The sequence below is a fragment of the Paramacrobiotus metropolitanus genome, unplaced genomic scaffold, assembly GCF_019649055.1.
Source record: "Paramacrobiotus metropolitanus isolate TYO unplaced genomic scaffold, Prichtersi_v1.0 Parri_scaffold0000123, whole genome shotgun sequence".
In the NCBI taxonomy this organism is placed as follows: domain Eukaryota; kingdom Metazoa; phylum Tardigrada; class Eutardigrada; order Parachela; family Macrobiotidae; genus Paramacrobiotus; species Paramacrobiotus metropolitanus.
The window spans coordinates 371,291-392,426 of NW_026570343.1; the positions used below are offsets into that span (position 1 = coordinate 371,291).

The following is a 21,136-nucleotide window of genomic DNA, read 5'->3' on the forward strand; positions in this document are numbered from 1 at the left end:
CTGCGGCCTATCCATCGGCGTCATCCATTTCTTCAACTCTGGATTGCGTGCCATGTAAGAGGGACAATCATGGACTTCATCAACGTCTCTGCGATCTCGTTCGACAGGTATGATATTTAATAATTTATTGTCTATGCTAAAGCATTCAACCGATTTAGAAGATTTCCGCAGAACACCCATGTATAGGTATTGAGCTGCAGGATGCTGCTGAAGTACTGCGTCAATCGAAGAAATTTGGATCGGAAGCTGCAAGGGATCTTCACCCCCACGAACTTGACTGGATCCAGAAGGAGGCACAGGGCTGACTGATGCCGAAGACGAGTTACTTGAACTACTCGAGCTGCTTGCCGGTGGCGGCGGGGAAATTCTTTCACGTTTAAACTGCGGCTGAGAAGACGCCTGTTCGCACCCCCACGAACTTGACTGCATACTATTTACAATTGTTTCACCGCCTCCCCCACGAACTTGACTTTGTTCTGGGTTTTTCTCCACCTTAATTTCCTTTTTAATTGTAGGTTTAACCGGTTCATCGGCAACGGAAGCTGCCATGGGCAAATATTGCCGGATCATTTCCTGTACCACGCTCCGTACAAACTCCTCATCACGTTGATCAGATCCAACTTTAACCAGTGCAGCCTTCACAGGCACAACTTCTTTAACTTCGGTTTTTACTGGGACGTCGACAACATTTGTTTTAATAGATTGTGTCGACTGAGTCAAGCGAGGCCACGACTGCTTCGCCTTCTGCAAGTGTAAGATACAAATTTCCGGATCAGCTTTTGCCAAAATTAGATGGGCCGATTCGTAGGGAACGAATTTTGCCTCTTTAGCAACACCGATTCGCTCGGTCAGCATCAACGCTGGGATCGCGGGCGACGGCTTAACTCCCGGGGGAATTAATGGATCAAAATCGTGAGCACGAATAACGTCAGACATCAGGTGAGTTTCACGGCGTAAAAATGCCGGAGCATTAGACGGTCTGCGCGACAGGCGCCATGTCATCGTATTCATGTCTAAAATAAAAGGCTTCATAGCTAAAAAGTCTAAACCTAAAACAACGTGGTCTCTATCAAAGGTAGAACTGACTAGTATAGCGTGCTCAAACGCCATGCCAAATTCGTGAATCGTGACCACTACGGAAAGCGGCTCAATCAACTGTCTTCCTTGATACGCTGTATGTACAACCCTGCCTTTAATGTGATCCGGACAGCGGTGAATATTTAATTTTAAATCTTTAGCCATCTTCAATGACATAACGGAAATACTAGAGCCCGTATCCAGCATAGTCTTCACTTTCTGATAATTTATATCGATTACAGAATACCAAGCCTGGGCATCCAGCGTCGGCAACAAGCAAACGTGATCTGCCAACGGATATTGCGAAAAATCCTGAACTTCCATTTTATTGCATTGTGGCGGCGACGTGGACAAACCGGCCGGTAAGTCCAACTCCATCATGTTAATCTGCTGCTGCGGGTTATTGTAGCGTGCCAATAATTCTGCGGATGGCTCATACTGGCGGGGAAGTACAAATTGATTCGTACAACCAGCTGCAGGATGGAGACCATGACAGCGGAAGCAAATCTCGACTCCGCGAACTGTTCGCCATTTATCTTTCAGGATATTCCGTTCATCAAAGGGAGGCTGACTACCGGCCTGCTGATTCTGCCGGTAATTCTGGTTATTTTGCTGTCGATTATTATTGTTGTTGTAACCACCTCGTCCGCGGTAATTATTATTATTATTTCGGTAATTTCCACGATTATTACCGCCATCGTAATTATTGTTATTATTCGCAGGGCCATTCTGTTGGTACTGCTGATCGAAATTCTGCACCGGTTGTTGGAATTGAGGCTGCATAACCGGCATCATTGGGTTCATCATCTGCATAGGAACAGGCATCGCAGCCTGCATGGGAATTGGTTGCGGGAAGGTCTGCGCAAATTGTACCGGGTGTTGTTGCTCAACATATTGCGGCTGTTGAAACACCGGGACAGGGACAAACTGCGGCTGGGGCACATTCAGGACAGGCTGCACAGGAGCCACCGAATTCTGCGACTGAGGAATCACTGTCTCCGTGTACGAACGTGAATATCCTCCACGATTATTCCCATAATTTCCGCGGCCTCCCGGTTCGAATAATAATTTCCTCTCTGAGACGAGCCACCGCGGCCGCCTCGATACTCATAATTCGAATTATTATTATTATTTCCAGCGCTTCTCGGTTCTGAAGGAGCACTTTTCTGAGTTGATTCAGGTGCCTTCTTATCTTTATTCATGCGCTTCCACAGTTTTTCGCATTCCTGTAACTTCTTCTCAAATTCCGCATAATTTTTAGGTGCCGCATTATAAATTTCACGGAACCATGCCGGCCGATGTTCCTGTACGCCATCAAGGAGTGCCTCCACCTGCTCTTCATCCGATGTTTTTAGTTCCTCAAACCATGGGAGGAAACTATCCAGGTAAGCACGGACTGGTTCATAAAATTCCAATTTACGATTATTCATTTTTCGGCGAATATCAGCTTTAGACAGCGAGCCGTTAAAGTGCTCAACGATAGCTGGCTTAAAGAAATCAGGCCACGATTTGCCTTTATTGTCCTTCCAGAATTTTTCAAACCATTGAAAGGACGGACCGGTGAATGCACCGATTACTCTGCGACACGTCGTTTCATCGTTCCAGTTATTTGTGGCTCTACATTGTTCAACGTTCATAAGCCATCTTTGAATTTTTTCCGGGTGAGCATCATCAAAGGCAAGTAGCTTCATGCCTCCTACTGTTTTATCACTGTCTTTTTCCACAATTTTCGCTAAAAGCTCAACAACGCTTTCTTGTGTAAGCGTCGTTCTATCCGAAATTTGGGTCTGTTTATTTAGCCATTCCTCCAGCTGAGGATTTCTAGACATAGACTCATTACTGGTCGTGCTACTGGGGCGACGGTGTTCATCGTCCATTAGGGCATCATCCATCAGTTCATTTTCTGTATCAGAACTGTCTCTATTTTCTGTTCCTCGCATCTGGCGACTAGATTCGTCAGCTGTTCTTTTCAGAATTTGTTGGCGTAAATCTGTTGAGCCATTCTTCTTCTGTTTCGCAGATGCCGTTTCCCTTGGAATTTGACTTTCTGACGATGAACGCGGTATGGCCTGAGCCTCCGAGAATTCGACTCGTGATTCCTGTCTAGGTCTCCGCAAGATGCCAGCTGGATTACTACCAGTAGCTAAGGGCTGATCCACGTACGGCGAGAAATTTTGAGGATTAAATGGTGTAAAGGGGGAAAGACGTAATACATCTCCTGTCGCTACCGGCGCTTCCCTTTGAAAGTATCCTTCACCGCCGCCAAGAACGGCATCTGTATTTCGAAGCCGACGAAGTTCGTCAAACGCTTGCTTTAGATCCACTTCCATCTTGGTAAGTTGATCTTGTTTTTCATGCCATTCCCTTCGGCATTGCGCATTTTCCTCATACAATCGATTACACCTTTCAGACTTTTCATATGCGTCAGCCTGTGCTGTATTTTTCGCTTGAATCGCGTTCTCACAATTATCACATCTTTTATCCTTTTTCGAATCTTTTAATTCCTTTTGGGCCTTTTGAACATTCTCTCGCTCTGTAGTCAACAGACCCTGCAGTCTCTCAATTTCCTTTGGGACGCATCATCCTTTTCCTTGGGGATATGCATCGGACCGACTGAAGACTTAATGTTCAGCTGCACTCTCGCTTGTGTGAGTTCACGCTGTAGGGAATCTTCCGCATCTTTAGCCCGTTTCTTTTCATCTTCCAAATCTTTGGTAAGTTTTGTGACCAGGTTCTGCGCATCCGTCAAATTTTTATTAGTTAATTTATGTGCATCTTTCTCAGAATTACAATCTTTCTGAGCTTTCGAGAGCTTTTGGTTTAAATCAGTTATTTGTTTCGTTAAATCCGGTGCTGGTTGCGCACTGAGACCATCAATCGTAGCTTTCGCGTTTGAAAGATCTCTCTGGGCATCTTCCAACTGTTTTTCAAAATTACGATTCGTGTCTTTTAAAGTATCGCGCTCATCTTGCATTGCATTAAATGCAGCCTCCGCATTTCTGTTGGCTTGTCTTAAACCGTGTAGATTATCATTCGCAATGCGTATTTCGTTGGCCAATCTATCATTTTCTATTTGTTCATTTTCAAATTTAACACGCATCTCATTGAAATCGTTTTGGAATTTCAATTTTTCGTTTCGTTCCGCGTCTACACGAGCGTCTAAAGACATTGTATTACCCATTTCATCTACTTTTGTTTTTGTAGATGCAATGAGCGTGCGGAGACTTTGGATCAATACGGGCATAGTTTGCCGAACTATCAAGCCCACGTCCTGGTCAGTTTCTGCCGCAGCTAACTGCTCATCAACTTCCCTAGCTTGAGTAAGGAAGTCTTCATCAGGTTGTTCGAAGTCTTTTTCTGACACAAAACTATGTAATTTTAGCTGTGCCGGGTGGAATGTCATCGTTCCACCGCGAATACTTTTACTTGCTCTTGTTTCAGATCCTTCGGAGATATCCGCTTTGTCCGCAGCCGCCAACGCTATTAAATTATTGTCCGACTGGGACGACTGGGGTTCTGTCTGACTCTCGGCCACGCTTGGGGTTTCCGATATGGGCTCATCCAGTATCGCACCGGATGCCTGAGCTGGAACTCTCTCCTTGGCGCCGCGCGTGACGCGCTCATTTGCTGCCTGTTTTTTGGGAGTTTTTCCCGTCGCTTTAGACGCTGTAAGTGCAGCTTGGGCCGCTTCTCTGCGTCTATTCAGATCTTCCGTATATTCTGGCAGCCACCTGTTTGCATCTTGCAAAGCAGCTTTAAACTGCTCATCAGTAATGTCTAGGTAAGCTTCAGGGATACATCCCTCGTACTCAATCCAAGGTTTAAAATGTGCTGGTAATCTCGTTTTGGAATTTAAGTACCGCCTGATTTCCTGGTAATCAATCCATGACTTTCCACAGAATGCATCTTGTGCTTCTGGTGGTTCGACATTAAGAGCGATGTACATTAAATTCAACGGGATTTCTTTTGCGTTAAATTTGAACCTTGTCTGAGCTCTCGATCCATCGTACGCCCCAATAATTACTTTGTTATCTGGAATCTTACGCGGTGGTGGGCGATTTCTAGGAATCGAACCGCCCGACATTTCTGCTTTTTATCTTAAATAACCTTTGCGGTTATTTAAAATAATACTTACAGTAGCGATTGTGCTACTGATTCCGACAAATACCGTTATTGCTATTGTGCAATAATCAATCACTTCCCAATCCTCCTTTAAGGTTTGAATTGTTCCGTGATAATTAAATAACAGCCGACCTTTGCGGTTTCGACTGTAACAACTTCCTAAAATTACACTGCTGCACTTTGCGTGCTACAGTATTTTTAGAATTCACAGGTCAATCACCGTTTGCCGGTGTTTGCCTTTTCACGGTCAACTCTCTCTAGCTGCTGATTTTGGCTACCGCTTGCGGCTTGCCTTTATCAGTCTGCTGGAGATCGTTATCTCACCTGGCCACTGACAGTGGCTCGGTGCTTACTATCTGCTCTATCTGCAGGCCAGGTACACTGACACTGCAGACTACGCTTTATTCGCCGCGGTTACTGCTTTGCGCAGACAACCCGGAAATTACCCACACAGACACCAATGAATTACACAGCCGACCTTTGAGGTTTCGACTATTTATTCCTACGGTCCAATTTAATTAAATTTAATTTAATTGGCGAGGAAGCTCACCAGTGAGGAAGCTCACAACTGCGAGGAAGCTCGCTGAAAATAATTTAACTAGGCCAGATCGGGAACGCTGACCTCCTTCGGCGTACCTTTGCGGTTCGACGCCTTTCAAAAACGGACCATTTATTACCGAAAATTACTATCAAACTTTCCACCAATAATTTTCTGTTACATCGGGAAAATTAAAAGACACCGGTGGGCGCCATGTCGTGTATAAGCGTTCACGCCGGTTAAGGCTCCATGAACAATCTTTACTCTTCCACGCCTGTAATGCTCAATCGGTAGGCACTCGTACTCTCAAACTGTAACAGAAGAACTAAGGTGGAAATAGACGAACGATTCAGGAACACGAGAAGATCAGGAATCCCTCAGGAACGAGCTAACCACAACTTCCGGTCGTAAGTCCTGTGAGGATCGGTAAGAGCTAGGACGATTGTGTCACGAGCAAACCTGTATTCTATGCAATAAGCCGGGAGCGATCATGTACATCAGAAGGAACAAGTATTGCTGTCTCTTTATCCAATTCACATCACAGTTCACAACGCTAGAAATCGTAATTAGAAGCAGTCTCAGAAGTAAATCTCAGACTACTGATCCCGATATTAGGCATCACCAGAACTTATATAGACTTTGCGTTATGACATCATATACATCGCTAGTAAAAGAGAACAGCAAATCACAGCATTGATTGACTAGATTATCCGTTATGTTGCAGGTGGAAGGCGGACAGTCATCATCCAGTACGTACACCCGGCGTATGATCCTACTCCCATACGTCACTTGTAACTAATACGATCACTGTAAGAACAAAATGCGGTACTGAAACAGCGTATAAAAATGCTAAACATGCAGAAACTACAAAAGTATTATTTTTGATAACTGGAATTTTTATTCAGTTTTACCTCTGGATCGGCTTTTCGCCTTGTTGAGCATTAGTCCGTAATCACTGCGCTGAAACCCCTTCGAATCGAATTCTTGCTGCATTAAGTCGAACTGCCAATTTACAGCGGTCAGCTGTGCCTTAATAGAGCGACAAGCAATAGAGCAGAAGGCTGATAACGCCGGAGCTTCCGAGAGTAAGTCACAATAAACCGTGACGGTTGTCCAGCCGAAATTTTGGAGGAAAGCCCGCAGAGCCGGACCTTGGTTACCTTCACCGGCCGGTCCGAATGTCACCGTCGTGGGGAAGCGTTTCGTGTTGGCCAGTGTTGGATCAGCTGCGGCACTATATTCCTTCTTTAGTTGAGAGATATAATGCGCTTGTATTTTTGTAAATCAGCTCCTTACGTCAAAACTGCCGGAACATTCATTTCTGATAAAACAAGAGAAAATAGTGTTTTAAATTAATTTTGGTACAGATTGTTTTAACGAGATTTTAATTAAGTTATGTAAGCCAGTGCGCTGACGACAAGATGGCGTAAATATTGTACCTCTTGCGAATTCCGCCAACGTGATTCCCTCGAGACTGCAACCTTCATGAAAATGTAAAGGTTAAACACAGAAAAACATGTTGAACGAAATATTACGCTGACGCCGTCATAAGCTGACCGGATGTAAAGAGCACCGTAAATCCATCGTTTCCCTCTACGAGATTATACACTTCACCGAGAACCGAGTACATGAGATCACCCGACTGCGGACACGACGGTGAATCCGGTTTAGTCGGTTTATAATAAGGAATCCAGGTGAAATTCTCAAAAACCGCCGGAAAAGAGCGATTAAGAAGAGGAAAGGCGATGTCGTACAGCGGAGCGGCTGTCCGGTACCCATACGTCGGGTTGTTACCGATCGTGATCGTGACCAACGTAATGTGGACGCTTTGCACGAATATGATCAGCCAGCATTTAGCAACGAACAAAAGCGTTATTTGTTTGAGTGTCGACGACATATTCCGTAAAAGCACACATTGGACTAAAAAATGCTATCATAGTTTGCATTAGAAAATAAGATCGGTCGGTATTTGAAGGTAAATTGCAGCCGGTATCATGTTCACTGGGAAGAGAAACTGTGGTGCACTCTGCTGGATTGCTGAACTGACAGTAACAACTATCGATTTTCCACCACCCCATTCTGATCCTGACGTGCCGGTACATATTCTAGGACGTTTATGACAGCGACAGCATAGCAGCGTAACCGGATCTGACCTTCTAGCCCCGCCTCCCGATTTTGGCGGGGATTGTGGAGGCGGTAGTCGGCGTAAGAGTTCAAGAGCGTTTTCCTGTTGACGTAACCCGCAATTTGGCCGATGCCGCGATTAGTATCCGGAAGTGAAGAAATAGTAGCCAAAATATGATGACCTTGTATATTAGCGTAATTTAGCGGAGGCTAGTTCAGCACGTATCTGTGGTCGATGACTCGGTACCACAGCCGTAAACTCGACCGCGATTCAACTGTGTCTTCGTTCATTTCTAGTATGTACTATTTAGTACTGTAGTGATCAGAAACGTTTCACTGATATTTCGATGTACAATAATGTTGGTTTATTTTGACAAGAGTGAACAATATACTGCATCTGCATGTATTTGGTATTTTAGGAAAAAGTGTATAAATGGAATAGTGACATTATTATCAACTGAAAATGTTGACCTAAGGCGATAACTTCCATCACCTGCCTTTATTCTGGCAGTTCAGCTGAATGCTTCACATGCAAAATCTTGTGGCGCAACCGCAAAAAACGTCGAAGTGCTTTATTACTATTTTACCAAACTACGTGTCGCATTATTCACCACAGCTAGTGAATGGGTTTGTTACAGTACTTATTAAGTTTGTGCAGGATCGTAGAAGGGCAACGTCAAGAAACACAAGTACAGTACATGTACAACCCTGACAACAATAACATCAATGTTCTTCGAAATTAATATAATCTTGTCTACATTGTAGAATGACCGGTAGGAGAAACAGCAATATGATTTTCCAAGCGCTTAATCTTTAACATATTTTGCATGTAACGGGGTGAACGATTTTGTAGCTATTATCAGTTGTAGGGAATACTCAGTATTTCCAATTATGTGATCGGTCGGCTGATGCCGTGAAGCGGCACGCTGCACGTTGATCAGCCGGCTTTGTTATACTTATCAGCTGCCAAGTTTTATTACCAATAAAACTTCAGCCCATGCATAGTGCAGGTTATCGTGTCATTGTCTGCAGTTTGTGGCTTTCCACTGTCAGTCTACAAGCAACAGCGCCGCGTTGTAAAATTACTGTCTGTCAGTCCGCATACAAACTGTAAACTCAAGGATCGCGGTGTTTACAAACACTCAAACGACATACTTCCTTAAGTGGATAGCTGCAGCCGACAATGGATCCGATCAGCGGCTGCAACGCCAGCCATTTACTGTCCGCATGGCAATCTGCCGACGCGTCCAATATCTGTCAGTTCACGTACCATAACGTTTGCATGCCGTGGTTGAATAATACATCCTCCATCGTCGATCCCGTGGTGCCGCCCCATCACCGGGTACCGACCGAAGCGGAAATATGGGGCTATGGGACACTGGCTGTTCTTCTGATATCATTAGGTACAGAGTACGTTAATTTGTTCAAGAGAAATGGCCCGTGCACATGGTACCAGGTTCGTATACATCCAAGAAAGCTTTTGCTTTTGAGCCATAATTTTTCTACTTAAAATCATTTGTATATATTATTATTGGTCTAAAAATCGTTTATACGCGTAGCATCCGGTTGCTAAATTATCGCGAATTAAAATTGCCACTGAGTTTACGCGCTATTTTGCGCGCCCTTAAGTCACGCTATCATCCGATATTCTTGAACCTTGTTGTGAAAGGCACATAATTTTAAAGGCGAGTCTGAGCCAAAACAGACTTTGTGGGACTTTGCTTCTGCAATTTTAGACTAAATGATTTTATTTCTAACCAATTTATTTTATTTAAAAACTAAGAAAACCTTCTAGTCAGTAGTTACGCACAGCAGGCGCTCGTAGGCCGATGAGTTTTAGTGTTACAGTTGCAGTGGTAACCTTCTTTTTTTGAGGCATCTAGTTAGAAAACGCATAAACCATTTCTTTGTTGCCGCTGGACAGGTTCGGTGGTGGGTGTCCTGTTCCTGCCCATCATGAAAGCTCACTTCTACCACCAGTTCCTGATGGGCATGGTCGGGCTGGGCGTGGGCTGTCTGTGCGGCAGCGCCATCTTTCACCTCATCCCGCAAGCCTTCCATTTGTCCAGCGACACCCCGGAGGAATTGGAGCGGTTTCTAGGCAAAGCCGCAGTAATCGTCGCGGCCATCTGCTTCTTCCTGCTTGCCGAACGGATATCTAAAATGGCGGTGACGTGTCGGAAACGTAGAAGGGAGAAGCAGAAGGCGGCGAAGACCATGAGCGCAGCCACGCTGAATATGAGTGAGACATCTTTAACACTGCTTGTCCAATCCTATTCGTACAGTTATTGTTTTTTTAAAAAACAGACAGCGTCACTTCATTACCGATTAGTGAGAAGGAGGAGCAGGAACACCATGACCACGCCCACCGGCATAGCCACGCCAATATCGATCCGAAGGAGCTGTCGGACAATCCCATCAAAACCGTCGCATGGATGATCATCGCCGGTGACGGATTGTAATTGGCGTTCCGTTTATCGCATTGATTTTTGTGTAAAATTTCCCATAACCTTTCTTTTGCAGACACAATTTGTAAGCACACTGTTCGGACCATGAAAGCACCACCCAAACCTCCTAGATAGTTTTTTTTCATCTGCTAATTAAAATCAAATGATAAACTGATGTACAGTACTGATCAGCTTTAACGAATGTTGTTTTATTAGTGTGGACGGCATCAGCGTCGGCGCCGCCTTCTCCATCTCCATCTGGAATGGGATCTCGCTATCCGTAGCGGTGCTATGCGAAGAAGTCCCCCACGAATTGGGCGATCTGGCTATTCTCCTTAATTCCGGCATGAGCCTGCGTAAAGCGCTAGCCTACAATTTCTTGTCGGGTTGTACATGTTTTCTGGGTCTGGTCGTGGGTATTTTATTGGGCGACCTACCCGACGCCGGGCCGTGGATCTTTGCCGTGTCCGCCGGGATGTTCTTGTACATATCGTTGGTACACATGCTACCGGAAATGACGGAAGCAGCGGAAGAGGCCACGGAGCGCAGCACGAAAGAGGGCGTGATTATGTTGATTATCCAGAGCGTGGGGTTGTTGGCCGGGTTTGTGGTGATTTTTGTACTAGTGCGCTACGGCGGCAATATCGATATCACGGTATAAAAGAGATTGTAAATTGTTCCATAGTAGTTTCAACAAACCTCAAAGAAAGCCTCATAGCTGCACATATTACAGCGCTAGTGACGGACCATGTTAAAGAGAGAGACAGAAAAGGAGATCAAAGCTTTGGGCAACTGTTCTCGTTTTTAAAGAAAATTTTAAACAGATTACGCGTCTGCGCTTGGTGTAATAAAATTACATATTAAATACTTGGCTATAGAATTACAGAAACTCTTTGTGTAATGTTTTGCTGGCGTATATATTTGTTTTCTTCTTGTGACCCTATGTTTCGTATCGTCAAATTATTTGCCCAGCATGCCATAACTGGTTACTATTGCCTTCAGTTGCAGGTTATAAATAATTTTTGTGAGCTGATGATGGAAATTTGAAGCTAACAATAAGTCATCATTTCGTTAAAATACTTAAAACAGTAAGTGCTTCGGACGAAGACGTACTTTTTTAAAATTATGTGGAGCATGTTTCCTAAAAACTTCTGTGGTATGCGGTGGCTAATAGTCACAGACAGTCACAGATACACACAGTGACTCTCTACACACATATAGAGCAACTTTGTTTTCTGGAAAAACTTACCTGGTACGAGTATTATGTAGTGTATCGGTAAGCAGATGTGCTTTTGGTAGACAGCCTAAAGTTACTTTAATTTATCCAACTGTACGTCTTTCTGATCCGCGCTTATTGGCAGATTTTACAAGAGTTTAATACACCTACACCTAATCAATCATATGAAACAACTTAAATAATAGAACATGAACATGAAATGAGGAATATTTATCATTGCTTTACAGTGATACTAATCTTTCATTAGTGGTTACAAGCCCAGTCATATAACTCATATTTATTTGTTGCTTGACACAAGCAAAGACAGTAAGCACAGATACGTAATATTAGCTTGATTTCTATCGAAAGTGATAACCAGTGTGTGACTGTGTGTATCTGCACTGTATACACACCTGAACCGGTGGATAAAATGTTTTTCGGAATTCTAATTTTCAAAAAAAGAGAAAATTTTAAATTTTTGGTTGACAGTATGACGACAGTAGTCTGCAAACTGCAGCAAAGGGCCTTAAATGAAACATGACGAATCTCCCAGAAACTCCATAACGTTCAGCCGAAACCGTCCGTAACGCCTTCCTGAATGCCTAGTACAAATATCATAAGTTGGCACCCATTGTGACCGGTATTACATTGTATCTGACGATAAGAAAGGCCAGTGTTGGCTGTTATATTACGTACTGTAGCCGCGAGACGAAATTGCACCACTTTCAGGTCCGGCCGCTGTCAGCACTTTGCCAGGAATCTCTTTACTTAGAACGTCACGCAGCGTGTGCGTCGTTTTCCATATACTAGACTCGTCAGTTGATCAACTGGTGCCTGTCTCGTGCTGCAATTTCGTCCAGCGACTACAGTAACGCAAGCGACCGTCTTAGCAGATTCGTGGCATTCTCGGTGAAGGTACTGAACATAGCAATACCATTTTACCGAGACAACCGTACAATAAATCGCCGCAGTAGAGAATCGGTTATTTGTCGCAGGCTTACTAGCATTACTGTACATAGCATAAGCGCTATCATATTAACTTAACAGACGTCGTGTATGAAACCCACGCCAGCGAGCAAGGTGAAACACTGCGGCTTTAATCTATCACTTGTTTTCTTTAACTTACTGTTCAAAAAGCGTATGCACTGCAGATGTAACTGTACATGATAATTTGCTGAACGGGAAATTAGTTGTAACGCGGACCAAATGGACGGTGCCTCTGGATTTTGGACCATACTTGGTCTGTTATTAGTCGGTAGGTCGCCACACTCTACGAACTTCATTTGGCCGGAGCGTGTTTGTAATTTAAATTATGTATATTACTTTGTATGAACTTTAAAATAGTAATACAAACTATCGCAAATTATACTGTAATTCTGGTGCAGCGCGAACAGCAAAAGCGTTGTTTGATGCGGTGAAAAAAATGCTTCGGCAGTCTTGTGTTTATTTGCAGGTACACTATTGTCCGAGGCAAAATTTAAATGCCCATCTCGATTTGGCTACTTTCCCGACAAAACGGATTGTACGAAATATTATATCTGTAACTTCGGGTTTAGTGTACAGCAGGAATGCCCGAACGGATTGCAGTTTTCCCTACGATTTAAAAGCTGCGGTTGGCTACAACATGTCCGTTGCACCCAGTATAAGGGTAAGTGCAATACAAGGCCAAATCTTATTAATTCCCAAGAAACCCCAAAAGAACGCCATCAACTACTGCGAATTACGAAATTTTACTTCAGCATATTATTGGGACAGAATAGTCTGAGGCATCTAGATCAAAAGTGCGCGCAGCAATCTACGTATGATACGTCACGTAGCCCACGTGCATGATGCAACTACAAAAATGTACACACTTTTGCTAGTACAGATCATTCTTCCTGTTGTTAAAAAATAATTGAAGTGATACACAATTATATTGCATTTACCTTTTGCTATTTTCTTTCTTATTCACAGTAAGTGAAATTGTTTACCTTTTCCTGCACCATTAAAAAAATGCTGTAAAATTTTTTATTGTGAGTCAATGGAGACAGGAGACTTACAGTAAGTAAATCTGTACAGTTACAGTAAATATGTACATTGTGTACAATATGTACAATATGTATACTTATGTGTGTGTGTGTCAATATGTACAGTGTGTTTACTGTACATATTTACCGTTTTGACAAAATTTAAACAGCTCCATTAATTTTTGTTTTTCACTTGTTTGTATTTTTTAAAATAGAAATAAGTGAAAAAACAGAAGTTAATGAAAAACAAAAACAGAGATAATTATCTCTGTCAAAGTTTTACAATCATCGCATGCCCATATAAGGATAAGTACTTCTATATTAACATGTAATCGGCATTTTGCAGTACAACATGCTACAGGGTTTATTCTCTCCATTTTCATCAAAGTTTACGGCTCCACCATCGTACTCGCATATATTTTAGTCTATATTTAAACAACTCAAGTTAACTACATCCTACAGATACCTATTATTTACATACACTGATTGCATAATTTTAATTTGTGCAGGTATGATACTTATGTGCAGATTTAATTAAGTGCGGAAAATATTTGACTATAACATGACTAAATATATGACTAAATATTTGTCATGTCAGAAGGCAGTACAAAGAAGTGTTTGATAATCGGTGAAAGCGATGGTTTCCGTGCAAGTGCAAACTTTGTCCCATGTTCCGATTCACTACACTAATCATCTTAACACGCACGAATTAATAATCCTCAGGCTATCATTACACGTCTGCTTCTTTCCAGGTTATGTCCATCGTGAAAGTGAACATATGAATTATCTACTACCTAACACAACCGAGGTATCCTAATCACACTACCGAAGCTTTTTCGTACTTCCATTGAACAGCACAAGTTTTCCTTGGCAGTTTTGGATGATCAAGGTTGAACCTGTAACATCGACGATGTTGTGCACAAAATTGTTTTTAAAAATGCTATAAAATTATAATAAAAACATTGTGCTTAGTCAAGTCTCAACCTTTCGTACATTTATCATTTTTATCTATTTGTTCGAAGTTGAAAACCTGACCAGTGATCATCTGTTTGCTACGAGTTAGAAATCAGCCGCGTTGTGGGTGAGCAGTTATCACTTATCTTTATTAAACTCCACTTGATTTTCTCAGTTTTTCTGTGCGATAAGTAGTTCCTGATTACCTACGTAGTGTGGAAGCAATGTCGATAATTATTACGGTGGTTGTGCCATGCGCTTTACGAAACGAATTTACTGGACTTGTTCTGGTACAGCTGCCGCCAACACAGATCGCGTACAACATAGTTAAAAATTAAAATCACCATAATCTGAAATCAACCAGGCTAAGCTTCTGTCCGGCATGCTTCTTGGATGAAAAGCGCTTTACGAAACACCGGTAAGAAAGCTGTTTCAGGAGGACATCATCGATCAAAGTATGCCACAACCACTAACCGTTGAAAAGTTAAAAAAATAAAATTAAAATCCTCGTTGAGAAGCGGACTGCCATTATCATGACGGACAAATTTAACCAAGAACCCATTCATACAACTCGGGCTGCTTGACCAAACACCAGCGGCACTTGGTACCGTTCCGCATCTTGCCGGCCGTGTCTTCCCTTTTACTGGCAGCCTTTCACTTTGGGAATAAGCGTCAGTACGGCCTCCTTCGTTATCCCGTAATCCGCCAGACTGATGTTGTCGCTCAGCTCCCGGCCGTTGAAACACAGCCGCTGCTGATCCACGGGGATACACTCCGTGCCCTGTATCTTACACTTCAACTGGTACACCCAGAACCCCATATTCACCGGCACGCATACCGTCTTCCCGGCGGTCTTCACCTGCACACTGCTGTCCGGGCACAGCTTCCCCGGTTTGATGACGTTCTTCCACAGCGTCCGTTTCGGCGCCATCAACCGTTCCAGATCTTTCAACGCATGACAGTCATTCAGCGCGGTACAGGAATGCATAATATTCAGCACAATGACTAATCCACACAGGATCATCCGGCTCCCGACTTCCTCCGTTTCAGCGTAGTCACACACGATGCGCACCGCATCCAGGACCGGGATCTGCTCGAGATCGACACCGGGGTAGCAGAGACGTTCCAGGAACGCCACCTGCGCCCAGAGCTTCAGCTGCGGGATATCCCAGCTGAGGGAGAACTTCATGGTTTCGTACAGGAAGAAAGGCGCGATGCGGCGCGGTTCGCCAGAGAGGGGTTTTGGTTTGGCGCATTTGTTGGCAGGGGTGGAGCCGACGACGGACTCCACCACGTCCTTGCTGTAGTCCATCTCCCAGGTGGCCACTTTGCCGTGTTCGCCCTTGGCGAAGATGGCGCACATCTTTGGGCAGATGGTGACGAGGACCTTCCGCTCGGTCCGGATGCTGCCCTGCGAAAACAACGACCATAACATGAGGACCGGATGCAGTTGAAGACACTAATTCCTTTTCCGTAAATTATCGCTGCACGCGCCATTAAGCGATTCTGTGTTCATAAAGAATGTACACGTGGGAGAGTAAGTGTCGGACAGGTGGCGGAGAAACTGAGTGATGAAAGAACTTTAAAACGGTTGTCCCCTGTGGGCAAAGGGGCATCACTTTACGGTCTTCACCATTAAAATTTTAGCCACAATGGAAAGGGCATTAGCATATTAGTGACTTTCAGTGGACAAGATTAGCTGTACTGATGACCTTTACATTTTGCTTTCTGTTCCGTATGTGCAAATTAAAGACAATATTCCCGTTCCGCCACATGTTTCTTTTTCTGAAACTCTAGTAAATGACTCGTATCGAACGAACTTATATTATAAGTAAGAGTTGGTAATACAGCTGCCTTAAAAAAAACAGTTTTCGGGCAGACTGAATAAAACACCGCTTTAGAGTTAGGTAAAATGATCAGACGGTCCGAGGAAAAAAGTGCTAGTACGCCTGCTAAAATGTAAAACGAATTCAATTTATGTGACTAATTATGCATACATAATTTACTGTAAAGCGAATTTAATTAAATTCGTAAATTAAAATTAAATTGTAATATTAAATTTATAACAATACGTATTTAAAGTGTTACAGAGCCATTAAAATTTTATTTTAAAGAATTTATTCTAATTTATCATTTCGTTATGCCTTCGAATGTTGTGAAAATAATTCGGCGGTTGGAAGGTACAGAGATTTGAAATCGCCAAAAAATTGTGACAAGAAGTGAAAACAGCCTGCGACAGCTGCGAACCTGTGCCCTGAAATCGACGTAGGGATTAAAAAAATACGAAAATAACATGGAGAAATAAATAGCGTCGGAGTTCAAATAAAATCTGTATCACCATTCGTAAAAACTAATTCTGTCGCCTCAATTATTACCTGGCGGGTTTCCAGCGCCACCGTCTCGGGTCGGTCGGCCGCGATAGCGCTGGCCGCCGTGGCTGTTGTATACTCGGGAATGGTGCGCCGGAATCCGCCCAACAATTCCTGCAGGAAGCGGCGCAATGGCACCCGCATACTGACGAAGCAGTAGGCGTCGCGGAACAGTCCCAGCTCCGCGTGCGTAGCACTCGCAGTACGTCTGGCCGTTGATGCTGCGTAGTTTATCGTTGACAAAGTACATATTGGTGGCGTTGGTGGAGGAGATTTCGATCTGCACACTGGGACTGCCCGTGGCCTGGTCCGAGTTGATGAAGGCCAACTGCACCGCCGTCAGGATGCAGTTGTCGGGGACGCGCTCCAGCTGAATACTGGCGCGCCAGGGAATCTTGTAGCCCTGCTTGTTGTCGCCACCCGGCGTCGACTGGGTGCCGCGCTTTGATGTACACTTTTTCTGAACTGCAAATCGAATGCGCTGATAACCTTTATTAATATCAGTGTCATAATAAAAGGAAAGGCCGTTAATTTTGTGACTAGCTGAAAAAATCAAAACTAGACCATCACCAGAGGAAATTTTTCAGTTTCTAAAATTATGTTGTTTGTTTGGTATAATCATATAAAAAATGTTTAATGAACTGCACTCAAATTCTAATTAGCGGTCAATAAATCTTGTGGATTGTCCATGCGGAATTTTCTACAATGAATTCAATTACATCATTTTAACCAACTTACATTTTGCTTATATTTTATCCATGAAAGCATTCGCGTACACGGTACAGCCATTGATAAATCTTAAAAAATTAATACCGTATCTTTGTTGACGTTACTAATTAGCCACAAGTAATATGATCATTTCGTATAAGAGTACTTGCTCTTAATTCTTAAACAATATTTCTGATCAACCATAATTATTAACAATTTACGCTTTTTCAATTGCACAACAATTCAGGATGACCTTTATTTACTTTACTTTTTTTTCAGACACCTGTTACTACCATTAAGTACTTTCCTAAATATTTTACTTTTTTATATTTTTTTGTGTTGAAATTATTGCAGAAGTGAAACCTTGCAGTTCAAAAAATATTACAGAATTACCTCAGAAACGCAGATAATAATTTTAAATTAATGATGCCTGTTCTTCTTGCTTAATTTATAATTCACAACCTTTATTACTGTAATTTGAACCTTTAAACTAAAGTTTTATTACTAGTATTTTCTATGTGAAAAAATGCTCCTTTATAACTGTACATATCTTATAGATACTTTTATAGTTTGCAAATGCTAAAAATTCCCTGTTTATTTAACAAAATAATTAGGCCGGAAATACTGCAGGGAGAAAAAATTTGATGCTGTAAGTAAAAAAAGTTAATTTGAGCGAAATAATAAGAAGAAATGCAGTCTTACAGAACATCTGCAGACTGATGCCGTTGTCCATCCAGGCGGGTATGGGCGCAATCTCATGCCCCGTCGTGGCCACCCGCACGCTTTGCAGCCTTCCCTGGCCGTAATCATTCAGCGCCATTGACTGCAGCTCCTGTGCGTCCTTCTGAAACGTATACATCGCCCGGCACGTCATAAAATCGCCGTCCTTGGAATCCATGCAGGCCAGCTGGTAGTGCGTCAGCAGATCCAGCACCCCCCGCTCCAGCTTCAACTGCTCACCCATGCGGTTGGGATGCGGGGAGCGCAGGCTGTCCAGATCCGGGAAGGTGATGGTAAAGTGGCCGGCCCCGGCGGCGCCGTCCTGACTGGCCAGATGGTACTCGGTGGAGTGCTTGATTTTGTAGCCGTCGCCGCCGCTGTCCGGCGGCTTCTCCGGACACTCCCCGGGGCCCTCGGCCATCGTGGCCTGGGCCGTGAACGTCACCGATTTGGAGCACAGTTTGAATTATGAAGGAAATACGAGGAATAAACGCTGCTGAAAAAAACATTCGGTTCAGCGTTTATTGAGCAGCAGCGACGAAATTACACAACGTACCCGGGCGGCCGCTCAGCTGACAAATTATTCACAGCGCCCTGTCTTCCGTGATATCAGCAGAATTAAAGGTCACGACAAAAAAATCTTTATAAAGTCCATCAAGATGACGAGAGAATCAAGCCAATAAAAAATAAAAATTTCACCGGGAGAATCGCACACTGACACACAGAAAAATATCGACAAAATTCCATATGTCGGTACTGGCAAAAAACGGCAAGCCAACTCGCGAAAACCACGGAAGATCCATAGAAGTATGCAATAATAATGATGCTAATAATATTTATTATGATAACAATGTATTATGCGTTATTATCCGATGTTGTCAGCGTATGTACGTACTTTCACTCGTACTTTCGGCGAAAGTCTCTATAAAATTCCGAAACAGCGGCCTAGGCAACAGTGACATTGCAATAGCCGACTGAGAGCCTGAGATAGCGGCTAACAATTTGTAAGTCTGCGGCTTACGGCAATCAACAGCCAAAATTACTGAAGTACTTACTTAATTAGGTACCCGCCTGACATCGTATTAGTAGTGTAGGCAATTATTATAAAAAAGTAAAAAGTTCTTACGATCGGCACTGCCACACAAAACGCTTACTTCCTTTAGAAAACAATCCGGTCGCCCGAAAACATGTGACGTTCCTGACGTACAGGAATATGTCGTGCACGTAATAAAGTATTAATCAATTAATAAGCAGTCTTTAATTAACCAAATTAATTATCCCGCGTGAAACAGATTTTGTTCATTGTTTCTCATTTCCGTGCGTACTTTCTTTCATGTTATTTTATTCAATTTCAAATTTTAAGCGAAAATGATTTTGAAAATTATCAGAAATAAAACTATCAGAAATATTATTAAATTTTAAATTATCAAACAATTTTGAAAAAAAGATTTTCAGTCACTTCAATCGATACTGCTGGTGACTATTAATGATAAATTATTCCAATTGTGATCAAGGACCGGTATACTTGTTACGCCGTTGCTTCCAACCGTTATTAACCCTGCCTTGTAGTTGTCCCGTTTACATTCCAGCTGCTGCGTGACATTGAATAGCATCAATTTATTACTGAATTATTCCCATTATTTTTCAAATTTCTCTGTACAACAATATCAGCGTTTCATAGAAACAAAAAAGCAACAAAATATCGGTGAAATCAGTTATACATACCGGCAACAGTCATTTTTCCTGCCGCTATTTTTATAAAAGTGCAACCAGCTTCTCCGCAACAAAATACAGGATCACCGAAAAAACAACAATTTCAAGGCAATTAACAATTCAATAGTAGAACAGATCCGTGGACACGGAGGACACCTCAGGAATGGCCTTGGTGCAGACGAAGGAGTTGCAGCCGGCGTAGCAGCATTTCTGGTTGCGCGCACAGTGGTAATCGCTGTGACAGCCGCGTCGGCAGTTGGACCAGACGCAGGCGGCCGCCTCCTTGGGCGGCGCCGGACACCGGCCCTTCTTGCTGCGCGCCGGCACCGCCGAGTTCTGTAGTTGCAGGGAGAAACACGGGACCATCCGGTCTGTCGCCGCCATGTACGGCGCTGCAAACAGGCACGCAACGCCGATATTAAAACAATATCGTATCGACATTTTTTATTAAGAAATCCCTTTAAACTGCTTTATTATTATTTAATTTCAATTTTTTCTTCAATTAAAACTTACACCGCAGCGAAACAGCGAACAAACAAGCAACAACGCCGATATAAAAATCCTTGCATCGACTTGTTTTATTACGGGATTCCTTTAAATTGTGTTATTTCTGTATTTTCTATTTTTTTTCTTGAAGTCAATATAATTATACTGCAGGCGCAAGGAAGCAGCAAATAAGCACACAACGCGGAACCAAAAACATGGAATTTTTCAATTAATCTTTATTTCACTAAGAGAATTGTTTACAATTTTTGAATTTTTTTATTTCCTATTTTTCTCTTGAGCTAAATAAATAACGTATTAAAGAGTAGATAAACACACAACGCGGATATTAAAACTATCTACATAATTATTAAGGGATTTTTTCTTTTTTATTTTATTTATTGATTATTTTTTTTATTTATTTATTTAATTTTTTTATTTATTTCTTTTCTTTAATTTCTATTTTTTCCTTGAGGTAGGTCTATACCGCAGTGAAATAGCGCAGAGTGCCTCTAAGTTGAAAAACGTAGAGCAGAGGGTATTACGAGATAGAGTTTTACACCAAGATTCAAGAATACCGCGTTCACTCACAAGAACAGTAACAGAAAATGTTACAAATTTTTCCTTTTATTTTAAATAAAATATAAAAAATATTATTA

General features: G+C 42.7%; 2 protein-coding genes across 4 annotated transcripts; one reads left to right on the forward strand and one right to left on the reverse strand.

The window, feature by feature from the left end:
• The first annotated feature begins 8,905 nt into the window (after positions 1–8,905).
• On the forward strand, positions 8,906–12,436 carry LOC129598482 (metal cation symporter ZIP14-like). The gene is made up of 4 exons (XM_055496404.1): positions 8,906–9,264; positions 9,786–10,103; positions 10,169–10,319; positions 10,525–12,436. Exons 1-4 carry the CDS (start codon positions 9,045–9,047, stop codon positions 10,967–10,969), a joined length of 1,134 nt encoding a protein of 377 aa, XP_055352379.1. The 5' UTR covers positions 8,906–9,044; the 3' UTR covers positions 10,970–12,436.
• A 2,307-nt stretch (positions 12,437–14,743) lies between these two features.
• On the reverse strand, positions 14,744–19,302 carry LOC129598453 (uncharacterized). Of its 3 annotated transcripts, none has more exons than XM_055496358.1 (4): positions 18,838–19,302; positions 18,264–18,774; positions 16,860–17,318; positions 15,389–15,895 (listed from the first exon to the last, which is right to left on the reverse strand). In XM_055496358.1, the coding sequence occupies exons 2-4, from the start codon at positions 18,700–18,702 to the stop codon at positions 15,540–15,542; spliced, it is 1,254 nt and encodes a 417-aa protein (XP_055352333.1). In that variant the 5' UTR covers positions 18,703–18,774; positions 18,838–19,302; the 3' UTR covers positions 15,389–15,539. The 3 variants fall into 3 exon arrangements, with proteins under 3 accessions (XP_055352334.1, XP_055352333.1, XP_055352332.1); XM_055496357.1 differs by having other exon boundaries at positions 18,264–18,777; XM_055496359.1 differs by lacking the exons at positions 18,264–18,774; positions 18,838–19,302 and having other exon boundaries at positions 14,744–15,895; positions 16,860–17,141.
• Positions 19,303–21,136: the final 1,834 nt, after the last annotated feature.

Excerpts from the sequence above, each read along its gene's own strand:
- LOC129598453 (XM_055496358.1), bottom strand. The coding sequence starts at position 18,702 with ATGGCCGAGGGCCCCGGGGAGTGTCCGGAGAAGCCGCCGGACAGCGGC. Across the intron at positions 17,319-18,263 it reads CATCAGTCTGCAGATGTTCT|TTCAGAAAAAGTGTACATCA; the intron begins GTAAGACTGCAT and ends TTCGATTTGCAG. Across the intron at positions 15,896-16,859 it reads TGGCGCTGGAAACCCGCCAG|GGCAGCATCCGGACCGAGCG; the intron begins GTAATAATTGAG and ends TTGTTTTCGCAG.
- LOC129598482 (XM_055496404.1), top strand. The coding sequence starts at position 9,045 with ATGGATCCGATCAGCGGCTGCAACGCCAGCCATTTACTGTCCGCATGG. Across the intron at positions 9,265-9,785 it reads TGTTCTTCTGATATCATTAG|GTTCGGTGGTGGGTGTCCTG; the intron begins GTACAGAGTACG and ends GCCGCTGGACAG. Across the intron at positions 10,104-10,168 it reads CGCAGCCACGCTGAATATGA|ACAGCGTCACTTCATTACCG; the intron begins GTGAGACATCTT and ends TTTAAAAAACAG.